The following is a 14,927-nucleotide window of genomic DNA, read 5'->3' on the forward strand; positions in this document are numbered from 1 at the left end:
GCATTTATTTCAATACTGTGCTTCTTAATTCAGATTCATTGTATTCAATTATTTTCATGAATTAAATAAGTAAATATTTCGAAATGTCAGAATTGACTACCTTTAAAAATATTTTTGACTCCTACGCGGAGGAAATTAAATCACTTGATATATATTTTTTAAATCTGTTTCCTACAATTTTCAGCAATATGCGATATTCAGAGAAAATGATTTTGCACAAAATTTGTTTTAGTTACATCGGTTTTCTTGAAGAAGGCATATTGCTGTAAAAAAAATAAAAAAAAATAGAGTTTTAAGACTGCATAGAAAAGCGGCGGGATGATATATTTTAAGGCCTAGTGTGTCTATATTGCCATTCAATTAAAGAAAAGATAACTTTTTAGTTATCGTTTCTTTTTTTTTTTTTTTTTTTTTTTTTTAGTTTTTCCTCGGGCAGTCGAGCAAGGGGACAGATGTTACATACACCTATTAAATGTTATATTCTGAAGAGGTTTTCTGCCGTTTAGATGTCAATTTCTTATTTTTGTTGTTATATGGGTTCTCCTTAACAAATAAAACAGAAATATATCTGATATTATATTCAATTACAAATATTACTAAATTAAGTTAATTTTCAAATTTCAATATAATATCTTATTTCGTTTCAGTTTTTCTCTCTTACGTCTCTTTTCTCTCTTTTTCTCTTTTAGCTTATTGGTAAATGTTTGAGAACTTTAGCAATACTGTTTTTTCAAACATATGAATTTATAGGCTCTTAGCATTAAATTTAATAAAGCACTGTTCACTTTTCTAATTTGCATATTGCGACAGGTAGCTCTTCCCCCTCCTTTGGTGAGATATGACCCATTTGTCTAATCAAAGCTCGTTAAGATTTTAATATTGTTTTTACAGGAGCAAGGTCAGGGTCCATTTATTGTTAACCATAATCCAATTAGGTAATAAAAAGGTCCTTTGACCTAAATTTTATGAGAGGGGATTAACTTGTTTATTAGTTCATGCCCCTGAAGTTCAGTGTTTTTATAACTAATTGATAAGGTGTTTTTAACATCTATTAATCTGAAACTTTTTCTGCTCCGAGAAATTTGAATTTTTTGCCTTATTTTTTTACTAAAACACTAAAATTCATAGGAAATACTTGCATGGCTTTAACCTATTTAAGTATAAAAAAATTAATTGAAAAATACTTCGACATGAAAATAATGTAACATCTGTCCCTTTTTTGTAACATCCGACCACTTATTTTATAGGCATATAATGAAGACATTTTATTGTAGTTTAAATTTCTTTTTTGTTTCTTGATTATTTGCATGAACATACCGTTCAAAATCATACTATCTTTTTACACTTTTTTCATCATTTAAGTAAAAAAAAAAAAAACCCACCCCTTAAAAATGTATTTTTTAAATTTGTTTTTAAATTGCTAATTATTTTTTTTAATGAGACATTATGACCACAGTAAAAAGTTATCATTTTGATGTATTTTCTCCTGGTTTTATAAATATAAGTTAAACAAAGTTCATTTAGCCTTTGAAATAAAGTAGATATACAATTTATTAGCTGCCATGCCTAGGGGGATGGATGTTACGGGGACAGATGTTACAGACAACTTTTACACATTATTAGTTATTTTCTTTAAAACATAGCATATTACTCATTGTTCACCTTGTTTCATAATCAGTATGTAAAACTGAATCAGAATCAGTATTTAATTAAGTTTTGCTTCTTCTATTTAAATAATTAATTTGGGGGGGGGGGGGGGGGCTGTTACACATTTCTTTATCACAAACAGAAATTTTTAGGGAAAATAGATTTTTCACCAAAATTTTATTCGAAATGTTTAAAAAGCAGTTATTACCGGTACTTGGTGTTTACATATAGTATGATTGATTGAGACAGAAAAGTTTTCAGTTCATGTTTAGATTTCTTTCATGTGATAAAAATTTAGTACTTAATGCTTTTTAAAAATTTGCAGGCATTACGCAGAGCATTTTTTTATTTAAAAAGTTATAGTAATAAAAAATAAAAAATACTGCACTATATATCTTAACTTCTTATATATATCAATGTAATTATTAATGTGCCATAATTAGCAATCAAACCCATTTTTATTTTATTCATATTCTATATCGTCTGCGTTTTCCAATATTCTTCTTTACCTATATGGTCTGCATAAGGGAAAACCATTCTTTGTGTATGTGGTCTGCAGTCACTCTATCGGTATGTGGTCTGCGTTTTACCCTGTGCCATAATCTCATTCACACGAAAATTACTTAGATAAAGTATCACTATTCATATGTTCTTTGTCCGATATTTTGGTGCAACTAATATAGTTCTTGAAAAAAAAGTGATTGGGTATACATGTTTCGATTTAAGGAAGGTCGTACACGCCATAATGTTATACTGGAAGTCGATGGGAAAACAATTGGTATTCTCTAACCTACACCGTTTGAATGAACTCGGCAAGGTCAAATATAATTTCAAACAAACACGCCATAAAATTTGATAAAATCTGGAAACCAAAAAAGTAACCATAAATGATGTTTTCTTATCTTCGTCATAGAACTCGAACATTTCCATTACCTTAAAATGTATGAGGTCTTCCAAGGAAAGTTAATAAATTTGCTGGTGTAAAAATAATTTTATGCTGTTGCTGATTTGAAATGTGTTTTCGCGATACAAATTGAAATTGTCGTCTACAAAATTTCAAAGCTATGAGACTACCGCCATTGCCAACGATTGGGGATGTTGTGCGACTGTATAAACTTTCAGCTGCTAAAAGGCTGTCTCAGAACTTTATTATGGACATGTCGCTGAACCATAAAATTGTGCGTTATGCAGGTAAATTGGATGATTGCTATGTGTGTGAGGTTGGTCCAGGACCAGGAGGCATTACAAGGGCAATACTGGAAAAGAATGTCAAGCACCTCTATGTTATTGAAAAAGACAAACGATTTTTTCCTGGATTACAGGTGAGAGTTACATACAAGGCATAAAACGAACAATAAAAACCAGTATGTACATCTAAAAATTATTAGTCTTAATCCGAGCTTTGTTCAGGGTGAGCTATTAGTAAAGAAGGATGGTTGGGCGTCCGTTGTCCTGTCTCAACATTTGCACTTGAATATCTTCTGTTCTGGAACTACTGGTCAGAATTACACAAAACATGGTCAGTTGTATACTGGCAGGGACCTTTACTAAGTTTGTTTAAATGGTTCAGTTTGTTCCATTGAAAATTATGACAAAGTTTAATGCCATATAATTATAATGAAGACCAGGGCTCGACACTAACACTGGTCCGCTGGTCCGAGACCAGTGCTTTTCAGGGAGGACCACTAACTTCTTGGACCTGTGTGGTCCGATGGACCACCGAAAATTACAAGCAAGTCATTTTAAAAATAAATTAATAAACATTGAATTGTTCACGGTACTGCAGTTTAAAATAGAATTTGGTTTTCCCCGTGTATAATTTCTTGAAATTTGGAATGCCCGGATGTAACGCTGGTATTAAAACCCGGGAACGGAACACGGTAACTTATCTATCTGCTTGAAGTATTCATTTACGAACTATTGAGGTATCAGTACAGTATCCAGTGTTTGGTAGACTCGAGGTTCCAGATTTTGACCCGCGAAAATTTAGAAAAACTCGTATCTGACTCGCACAGAAAATGCCCCATGCGGCGGCGTGACCGCAGAAATTTTCTTTGATTTGTTTCGAGTTCGAAAGTTCTGCCCCTGTGCCAATCAAAATCCCAGTGAATTTAAATATTGTTTGCCGCCATAAGCAGAAGTATGGCAGTAGGCGGAGCGTCGTATATTAATTAGCTACTGACATATGTCAATTACGCCACGCGCCGACTGACACGTTGTCATCTCGCGGTTTGTATTTAGTGCCCGTCATTATCAAAAGTGTTTACTGATCAAAAAGTTAAAAGATAATTGATAAACAATGCCAAAAGCAGCCTATTATTGTGTTTGTACAACTTGTTAATTAGTGGTATACAGCTTTTGCTGTATTACCGATTATTACTGAACAACAAATTGGATAACGAAATCATTTATTTTATGTGCTTGACACGATTATATAAGCTGATCGGCCGTTATGATCTATAGCATTTTATTTAATTTATTATCATTACCGAGGCTTTGTTTGGGCAAAAACAAATAAAAATGCTTTTAATAAGCAGAAATTATAAGTATTCAATAGGTATATTAAAAAAAAAATTATAACACGTATTTTATCAAGAATTTAATGTTACTTTTGTTTTCCATATTTGTCACCCGTTTTCACGGCCATGATTTTCGGATATTTTTAACGAGATTTTCTAGTGCAATCTTAATGAAAAGTCAATGAAAAGTCTGTACTTAAGAAAAAAATGACAACTGTTGCAAAAAAAGCTCTTATTTTGAAGCATTTTACGAGAAGAGGCACCAAACCCCACCCACTTAAAATATGAATTGCTGAAAAAATCGTCTTTATTGACATCTTTACTTTCAAAATTATTTTTAATAATTAAATGGCAGATGTTTATCAAAATAATAATATAAAAATCACATGTTTTGCAGTGTTCGTAAAAAGTACTCCTTGAAAGAAGAGGGGGTCTCATATATGTTACTGATTGCGTTAACTTAAAAAAAACACTCCCATCTAGGTAGGACCACCTGAAATTCTGTCAGACCATCAGTTTGCAAAAGCTGCTGGTCCTTCGGACCACCACTGGAAAAAAGTTAGTGTCTAGCCCTGAAGACAACTGCATAATTATATTGATGTGATCAGAGAGAACAGTCTTAGATGATGCTGCATTTGTGTTGTCTTGTGAACTGAATGACCAGGAAACTGATTCTAATGTTAAATACAACAAAATACGATTAGTTTATTCAAAACCCTTGTTTAGAATGGAAAGGAAATATAATTAGTGTTTTCTGCAGGACTTTTTAACATGGGGCAGCGTCATGCCCCTTTTGAAGTGCCGTCATGCTGCCCTTCAAACTGCCCGTTTGCACCACTTGCCCTTTTATTTTATCAGGGTTGTGTATTTACCTTGACTAGTGCCCTTTCAAAACCATCCAGGATAGGCGATGTCCGCAGGACATGTTCCGTGTATTGTACCGTCGATTAGTGGCTTTGATCAACAGGCCGACACGTGGATGCATCAACCGTGAATGACCCTGATTAAGAACTGACAGGATTATGCAATCAGTTACTGTTTTATGATACTTTAATTGGGAACAACAGACGAAATTTGCTGTTTTTAGCACGTTGGCGGTAAAGCTACATGTAGCCTTTTATGGAAGAGATGATTGAAAACTGTCAATTAAACGATAATTAATTTAAAAGGTTGTAATCATTTAAAATGTAGCTTGATTGTGGCACATTTTCAATGCGCTCATTATGCCATTAGAAATTACATGCATCGGTATGAAAATAACCGATAACTTAGCAATAAAGTTATAAAAACTTATTGAGATTTAAATGAATAAACTAAAAATGAAAGGCCCTAGTTTTGTTTTCAAAATAATTTGTTAGAGCTGTAACTAGTATCCGAGTACTCGGATATCCACGAATTCGACCAAAAGTTTTGAGTACGGATATTCATCGTTGTCAAGATCATTGGATCGCGATCTTTTTCATTAATACATGCAATATGTAAAATTCTATCAATAAAACTAAATTAAAGCCACATTAAACGTCTTCAATGAATTTTCTTGCACATCTAAGACGATTGCGCGTTGTCAGATTCTAAACCGGATGTAAACAAATGTCTTAGGTAGAGTTAGCATCGGTCTTATATTTGAACTAAAACTAATATGAAATCTGTCAAAACAGTGAATAAACATTTATCATTTAAGTAATTAAATTCAATAAAAAGTTAAATACGAAATTTCTTTCAAACAAATAAAATTTTCTTATCAAAACATGTGAAACTGTTACAAAATATTGTGATATTAATGACCGAGGTCATATTGTTCATCTGCAAGAATGCCGAACATTACAGAAGTCCACCCGTGAAACCTGACTTTAATTAATGAGCAAAACATTAAACATAAGTCAAAACTATTCAACTGAGTACTATGAGAACTGCGAAGTTTAGATTCCATAAAGAAAACGGTACCTATATAACAGACTTGCATTTTTGTATCATTATAAGTTGTTGCTGGTGATCCGTGGTTCGATCAGATCAGATCGCCACTTGTCTGATGATCCACAGCCCTATAATTTGTCAAAATGTTTTTATTAGGCCAAAATTTAAGTTAAAAGTGCACAGCCGCAAGCGTCAAGCAAGCCGAAATTTCGAGTTATTACTCGCAATGAACCGTAGGTATCCACATTTATGTTTATATTACTGAATACTGTATGATTAGATGGAAAAACAGGTTCATAGTCAGTTATTTTGATTCAAACTAGTGTATTTATTGCAGAAACTTCCGAGCAACGAGGGAGTGATAAAAAATAGTGGCAGACGCTCTAATCTAGCAAATTTCACAGCATGTACTTTTTACGTCGCATTCTACTTTTGTTTTCGCATGCCCAAACATTAGAAAAATAAAGCTTACTATGTTGATTTGTCGTCTTATATCTTACTGACAACGAAGAATAATAGGTTTAATCAGTGATATAGGTACAAAGTCATTGATTACATGATTTGACGAACTGTCTATGCTATTAACATAAATCATTGGTGAAATGATATGTGATGATTGACAAAATAAAGCTGCGCATTGATAATTGTTCAATAAAACTAGTTGCTTATTAATTATCAGGTGATATCTGTCTCTGAAAATGCAAGCCAACACTTCATGAGGGTAACAGAATAAGAATGTTTGAAAGTATGAATCATCAGTGTCATCTTTGAACCAAAGAAAGGAAAGCTCTTTCACAACATGGTAGGCATTATCTAAAGAATAATACAAAATATCTACCATGAGATATGAAAAATTCTCAAATGCAATGTAAAAATAGTAAAATAGTATGTAAAATGACGCCAAACCGCACATTGAAAGTGCCCTTTTCCAAGGAAAGCACCATGCCCCTTTTAGAGTCTGCAGGAAACACTAATAATGTAAATATTAGAAAAGAATTTTTCGGAAATCATGCGAAATTAAGAACAGATTATATGAGCTTGGAAAAAACTTGCATTTCTTATTTACACTTATGGTCTGACTGTTAAACCTTTTAAACAGTTCCTGTCATGACCCACTGTATAGATGTTCATCAAATTTATTTGGTCAAAAGTGTCCTTGTCTGGACCTATTTTGAATGTGTTCAAACGATTCATCATGGAGGCATCCAAATGCAACCAGAGCTAAAAATACAAAACACTTTCAATAACTTTTCATGAATTGCTTAATGGTTGATCACCAAACTTAGCCAGAAAAAAGGTCAAAAGATCCACTGATGAGCAATTGATAACGTTTTGGCACTTATTTTGAATACTGGGGCACTTATTTTGGAAACTGAGTGAGTAATAGCGATGTAACTTGGTTTATTTCTAGATCATGTTTAAGGGATTTAATTATGAGAACCATGACTTGTGTACAATTTTTAGCCTTTTATCAGATCTATAAACATTTGGGAAGGTCTGCTGTTGATACTAGTAAGCCAAATCTACTAGCTTACTGGAAGTAGCATTGCTGCATTGTATGAAACTTGTTTCGTAATATAAAATAGCAGTGATTATTATGCCCCCCTTTGAAAAAGGAGGGGTATATTGTTTTGCAGATGTCGGTCGGTCGGTCGGAATGTAGACCAATTTGTTTCCGGATGATAACTCAAGAACGCTTGGGCCTAGGATCATGAAACTTGATAGGGAGGTTGGTCATCACCAGCAGATGACCCCTATTGATTTTGAGGTCTGTATGTCAAAGGTCAAGGTCACAGTGACTCTGAATAGTAAAACGGTTTCCGGATGATAACTCAAGAACGCTTGGGCCTAGGATCATGAAACTTGATAGGGAGGTTGGTAATGACCAGCAGATGACCCCTATTGATTTTGAGGTCAGTATGTTAAAGGTCAAGGTCACAGTGACCCTGAACAGTAAAACGGTTTCCGGATGATAACTCAAGAACACTTGGGCCTAGGATCATGAAAGTTGATAGGAAGGTTGGTAATGACCAGCAGATGACCCCTATTGATTTTGAGAGCAGTATGTTAAAGGTCAAGGTCACAGTGACCCTGAACAGTAAAACGGTTTCCGGATGATAACTCAAGAACGCTTGGGCCTAGGATCATGAAAGTTGATAGGGAGGTTGGTAATGACCAGCAGATGACCCCTATTGATTTTGAGGTCAGTATGTTAAAGGTCAAGGTCACAGTGACCCTGAACAGTAAAACGGTTTCCGGATGATAACTCAAGAACGCTTGGGCCTAGGATCATGAAAGTTGATAGGGAGGTTGGTAATGACCAGCAGATGACCCCTATTGATTTTGAGGTCAGTATGTCAAAGGTCAAGGTCACAGTGACCAGGAACAGTAAAATGGTTTCCAGGCAATAACGCAAGAACGCTTGGGCCTAGTGTCATGAAAATTGATAATAAGGTTGGCCATGACCAGCAGATGACCCCTATTGATTTTGAGGTCATTAGGTCAAAGGTCAAGGTTACATTGGCCAGGAACAGTTAAATGGTTTCTGATCTTCTTGTCCAAAACCATGGGGCCTAGGGCTTTGATATTTGGTATGTAGCAAAATCTAGTGGTCCTCTACCAAGATTGTTCAGATTATTTCCCTGGGGTCAAATATGGCCCCACCCCTAGGGTCACATGGTTTATATAGACTTATATAGGAAAAAACTTTGAAAACCTCTTGTCCAAAACCACAGGGCCTAGGGCTTTGATATTTTGTATATGACATCATCTAGTGGTCCTCTACTAAGATTATTCAAATTATTCCCCTAGGGTCAAATATGGCTCTGCCCTGGGGGTCACATGGTTTACATATACTTATATAGGGAAAAACTTTGAAAATCTTCTTGTCCAAACCACAAAGACTATGGCTTTGGTAATTTGTAATGTAGCATCATTTATTGGTTCTCTACCAAGTTTGTTCAAGTTAACCCCCTCGGGTCAAATATGGCCCCGCCCCAGAGGTCATATGGTTCATATAGACTTATACAGGGAAAAACTTAGAATCTTCATGTCCATAACTTACATCGTTCAAATTTGGACCACATGTATAGTTTTGAGTGGCAAGATGAACCTTGACATGAGTTGACCTTGATCTTGACCTAGTGACCTACTTTCACATTTCTGTACCTACAGCCTTCAAATTTGGATCACATGCATAGGTTTGCGACTGAAAAAAACTTTGACCTTGTTATTGACCTAGAGACCTACTTTCACATTTTTGAAGGTACAGGCTTCAAATTTGGACCACATGCATAGATTTTTGTTCCAAAATAAAATTTGACCTTGATTTTGACCTAGTGACCTACTTTCACATTTCTCAAGCTACAGCCATCAAATTTGAACCACAAGCATAGTTTTGTGTACTGAAATGAACTTTGATCTTGAGATTGACCTAGTGACCTACTTTCACATTTCTGAAGGTACAGGCTTCAAATTTTGGACCACTTGCATAGTTTTGTGTTCCAAAATGGAATTTGACATTGATTTTGACCTAGTGACCTGCTTTCACATTTCTCAAGCTAGAGCCTCCAAATTTGAAGCACACGCATAGTTCTGTCTACCGAAATGAACTTTACCTTGAATTTGATCTAGTGACCTGCTTTCACATTTCTCAAGCCACCACTTTCAATTTTGGACCACATACATATTGTTTTATACCTAAATGAAATTTGACCTTGATTTTGACCTTGAGCTAGTCTTGAAATTTGGAACATTCAAAAATGGCTCAGTGGATGGCGCCAAGATCAATCTGTAATCTCTTGTTAGGTTAATAGATTAAAAGTCAAGGTCAGATTAAACCAGAATGGTAGAACTTTTGTTTACAGTGAGCATATAATTTCTGTTCCTTGTGCAATTACTGAATGCATCAAGGGGGGCATTTCGTGTTCGACGAGCTCTTGTTTACATTGCAGATGCTTGCTGATGCCTCTGGACGCTTGACTGCCTACCATGGAGATGTTCTCCGATTTAATATGGACAATCTTTTCCCTGAGGAATGCATCCGTCCCTGGACTGACGATGAACCAAATCTACATATCATAGGAAACTTGCCTTTTAATGTAGCAACTCCTTTAATATTTCAATATATGGAAGCAATTTCCAATAGAACTGGTGCTTGGAGATACGGAAGGACTAGAATGACCTTGACATTTCAAAAAGAAGTTGCTGAAAGAATGGTTGCAAAAGAAGAGTCGGCCAATAGATGTCGCTTATCTGTAGATATTCAGAATTTATGCGAAGTCAAACTGAAGATGATTATACCCGGTATGCAAACTATTTTTCAGCAATTTCCGAACAGATTATGTTCAGAATAAGTATGTTTTATTAGTTTGGGATAAAATGATGTGCAGTGAATACATGTTCCTTTTATGAAATTGTGGGTGAGGTAAACTTCTCAAACTTAAACTACCTTTGATCTAAACACAGGTTTGAACTTCTAGCTCAGGTGGTTTACATTATGTTGACCCTTGTTTTAATGACATAGAATATCTTACCAAGCAGTTGCAGGTTTAAATTAAGGATGACTTTGTCTGTGCTCTATCTGAATACATTTCTTTGACTCAGATACTAGTCAGGGTTCAAATTTAGACAAGCATACAAGCTAAATGCTAGTGGAATTTTAAAATAGCTAGTGGGTTTGAAATGTACTAGCTAATTTCAGCTAGTCAGTAATATAACAAGCAAATGTCTAAAGAGCTTTAATAAAGTTTAATTGGTTGGAAGGTACACGTTTTTCTTCAAGAAATGAATGTTATCATTTATGTTTATGATATTTTATTTTTCAACAAAAATGGCACAAGCTATTTTAAGCTAATAGAAAGTATTTTTGTTTGTGACTGGCTACTAACAGAGATCAATCAGTAAGGTTTGGCTAGTAAAATATTAATAGAGTAATTAAATATTATTAACTTTAGCCAGTAGCTTTTCATCCTAGCTAGTGATCAAAAAGGGCGCTAGCTAATTTCAGCTAGTAGAAATTATTGTTAAATTTGACCCCTGCTAGTGAGGAATGGAGGGAGCAGTAATTAGATTAGATCAAAGAGGCTTTTTGCATGAATCCTTGAACAGGTGTTGAAGGCTAAATTTAGAATATGCATCTCATTTTATTAGCTCATCTGATTTTTTGAAAAAAAATGATGAGTTATTGTCATCACTTGAGCGGTTGTCGGCGTCGGCGTCTGCGTCGGCGTTGCCTGGTTAAGTTTTATGTTTAGGTCAGCTTTTCTCCTAAACTATCAAAGCTATTGCTTTGAAACTTGGAATACTTGTTCACCATTATAAGCTGACCCTGTATAGCAAGAAACATAACTCCATCTTGCTTTTTGCAAGATTTATGGCCCCTTTTGTACTTAGAAAATATCAGATTTCTTGGTTAAGTTTTATGTTTAGGTCAACTTTTCTCCTAAACTATCAAAGCTTTTGCTTTGAAACTTGGAATACTTGTTCACCATCATAAGCAGACCCTGTACATCAAGAAACATAACTCCATCTTGCTTTTTGCAAGAATTATTGCCCCTTTTGGCCTTAGAAAATCAGTTTTCTTGGTTAAGTTTTATGTTTAGGTCAGCTTTTATCCTAAACTATCAAAGCTATTCCTTTAAAACTTGCAACACTTGTTCACCATCATAAGCTGACCCTGTACAGCAAGAAACATAACTCCATCCTGCTTTTTGCAAGATTTATGGCCCCTTTTGGACTTAGAAAATATCAGATTTCTTGGTTAAGTTTTATGTTTAGGTCAACTTTTTCTCTTAAACTATCAAAGCGATTGCTTTAAAACTTGCAACTCTTGTTCACCATCATAAGCTGACCCTGTACATCAAGAAACATAACTCTATCCTGCTTTTTGCAATAAATATTGCCCCTTTTGGACTGAGAAAAATCATTTTCTTGGTTGAATATTATGTTTAAGTCAACTTTTCTCATAAACTATCAAAGCTATTGCTTTAAAACTTGCAACAGTTTTTCACCATCATAAGTGGACACTGTACATCAAGAAACATAACTCTATCCTGCTTTTTGCAAGAGTGATGGCCCTTTTTAGACTTAGAAAATCATGGGTAGGACAATATTTCTATTATACAAAAAAAATCAGATGAGCGTCAGCACCCGCAAGGCGGTGCTCTTGTTTTACTTGTTGTCGGTCTTCCTGATCGTTCATCAGTCACAGAAGATAAATCCTGTTTTAAATTAGAAAATACAAGAAAGTTTCCCATGAAACCTGATTTATGGCAGATCCCAAAGTTCAGTTTCAAAATAAAAAAAATCTTGTTCCAATGGCGACAAATTTGACAAATGCTTGAGGTGAATTTTGTTGCAAGGCATTAGTCTTGTTCAATCTTTAACTTGTCTATAATCATTGCATAATGAATATTTTAGATGAAGCATTTTTAGTTTCATATACTTTGACTATATATCTATAGTATACTGTTCGTTCTTTTTTTGGGATTGGGGAGATCTCTTAGATGTATAAATATGGTCTCAGGAACTTGGATTTTGAACAGTATAAGACAGTAAGGTAATGGCTAAATTATGATTATATTATATTGATACAGTGATTTAAACTTGATTTCCACAGGGCGTGCATTTGTTCCTGCTCCAGAGGTGGATGTCGGGCTAGTCCATTTAATTCCACGTAAGAAACCAAGGATAGATCTTCCTTACAGATTAATTGTAAAAGTCAACAGACACCTGTTCCACTACAGACAAAAGATGTGCAAAAATTCTCTAAAGTAAGACGATATTAAGGCAGTGTTAAAATAAATTATATGCTGCATTATGTGTTCACTTCCTCCTGAAAGTAAAATATCAGTGGAGCAAAGCTGCCCATATGGTAACCGCAAAATTTCATGCAGTTTGATTTCCCTGATGAAGGTTAAAACTTACATTTGTAAAAGATATTTATTTCTGGCTGCTGTTTCAGATGGCAATATAAGTATAGTTACCTGAAGTAAGTTTTAATTTATGTAAATGATAATTTGCTGGACAACTTAAAATCAGTCTAGTCAAGTTAATGTTAAGTAAGACTTACCCTGTTGATATGTTGATGTTATGGTCAGACTGATATACCGTCCGTCTGCACTTATAAGACTATTCGCCTATAAGACAAGACCCAAACTTTGATCTGAAAAAATCATGATTTTTGCTGACACTCGGATATAAGACGAGGTGTAAAATTGACGGAGATTGATGGTCAGCAGTTTGTTATAATTATTGTAATAATGACTTTTATGGATTTATTTTAACATGCATTAGAGTCCATTGATCATGTTGATACATATTAATATATTGTTGATATTTGCCACTTGATATATCAATACAAAATTTTCAGTCAGTGACAGCCCTAGCTTGCCAAACACTGTAAGATTGGTATTTCATATTTCGTTACTGTGAAAGTCATTGAAATGTGTAATTTCATAGAAAAGAACTTCTTATACCAGGGTATGCATTGTGGGATGTAAAGCAATTTGGATTCATGGTAGTTGTGGAACAATGTCGAGATTGTGAAATTCATGATCCAGCATGTAGGTTTACATATATTTTGTAAACTCTGATCATCAAGTAGTTAATTTTTACATAGATGACTGTATCAAACTGTCCCCTACACATAAGCCACAATACACTGATGAACATTTACTTGTCGCAAGTTAGTCTGATACCCAATCTGTTGTTTTCAGAACTTTGTTTCCAAATGACCAACCGGACCTTTTGTATGAACTGATTGACGAAGCAAGAATCAACCCAGAGAGAAAGTCAACAGATTTTAACATAAATCAGATTGGTCGTATATGTCATGCTTACAACAAAATCTGCCAGCGTTTACCTTACATTTACCATTACGACTACAGAAACCCTAAAAGTAAAAAGGAATATGAACAAATATGTAAATTAGAAAATGAACTTCAGTATGGACTGGTTGATAAACTAGATTTTGATGAATCTACTGGAAATAGGTCACATAGTGAAAGTAGTGCAAATGGTAATACTGATGAATTAGACACACATGGAGAAGTTGTTTCATGAACAACAGGCATTGTTTATGTTTCACAAGGTCTTTCAGAAATGAATATATTTTGAAATACAGATGTAGTCTTGTTGATATCTTTCACATAATTTCCCATGTTATAATTTGGACATACCAGAGCTGTTAAAGCTGTTATCAGGTATTTTTGTCTAAAAAATTATCCTTGATTTATTTATTCTGTTTTACAATATGTCTGTAAATCTTCCGAAGGGAAGTATAGTACAAATCTGTGTTGAAATTTTACTCTTTATTTCGAATTTTCGGACACTTGTCCTTTTTCAAGAATATGGAAATATTTTTCTGACTAAGTAATATCCATGTAACATTTATATCACAGGAAATGAATAATGTTGACGTCCTGTCACTAAGTCTTAGTGACAGGACGTCAACATTATTCATTTCCTGTGATATAAATGTTACATGGATATTACTTAGTCAGAAAAATATTTCCATATTCTTGAAAAAGGACAAGTGTCCGAAAATTCGAAATAAAGAGTAAAATTTCAACACAGATTTATTCTGTTTTACTCATTCAGATAAAGGTGATAAATTTTTCAGTTTCATATATTTTGTTAGAGATTTATTTAAGGAACAAAAAGACCCATTACATAGCATAAGATCCTTACTGGAAATGTATATTTTATTACCTTTTAGCTCACCTGTCAAAATTGTTCAAAGAATTGAATTCCATGGAGAACTGGTTGCCATGGCAACCGAAAGGAAAAACTTTAAAAATCTTCTTCTCAAAAACCAGAAGCCCTAGAGCTTAGATATTTGGTGTG

At 34.3% G+C, this 14,927-nt stretch overlaps 1 protein-coding gene across 1 annotated transcript; it reads left to right on the forward strand.

Moving 5' to 3' along the window:
- Positions 1–2,459: 2,459 nt before the first annotated feature.
- On the forward strand, positions 2,460–14,204 carry LOC123525495 (dimethyladenosine transferase 1, mitochondrial-like). Its single transcript, XM_045304589.2, has 4 exons — positions 2,460–2,969; positions 10,034–10,385; positions 12,700–12,853; positions 13,799–14,204. The coding sequence occupies exons 1-4, from the start codon at positions 2,712–2,714 to the stop codon at positions 14,142–14,144; spliced, it is 1,110 nt and encodes a 369-aa protein (XP_045160524.2). The 5' UTR covers positions 2,460–2,711; the 3' UTR covers positions 14,145–14,204.
- Positions 14,205–14,927: the final 723 nt, after the last annotated feature.

The sequence above is a fragment of the Mercenaria mercenaria genome, chromosome 3 (assembly GCF_021730395.1).
Source record: "Mercenaria mercenaria strain notata chromosome 3, MADL_Memer_1, whole genome shotgun sequence".
NCBI lineage: Eukaryota > Metazoa > Mollusca > Bivalvia > Venerida > Veneridae > Mercenaria > Mercenaria mercenaria.

Bases quoted from the DNA above. Each gene is read 5' to 3' on its own strand.
- LOC123525495 (XM_045304589.2), top strand. From the start codon at position 2,712: ATGAGACTACCGCCATTGCCAACGATTGGGGATGTTGTGCGACTGTAT. The intron at 2,970-10,033 runs GTGAGAGTTACA...TTTACATTGCAG, and splicing joins GATTTTTTCCTGGATTACAG to ATGCTTGCTGATGCCTCTGG. The intron at 10,386-12,699 runs GTATGCAAACTA...TGATTTCCACAG, and splicing joins ACTGAAGATGATTATACCCG to GGCGTGCATTTGTTCCTGCT.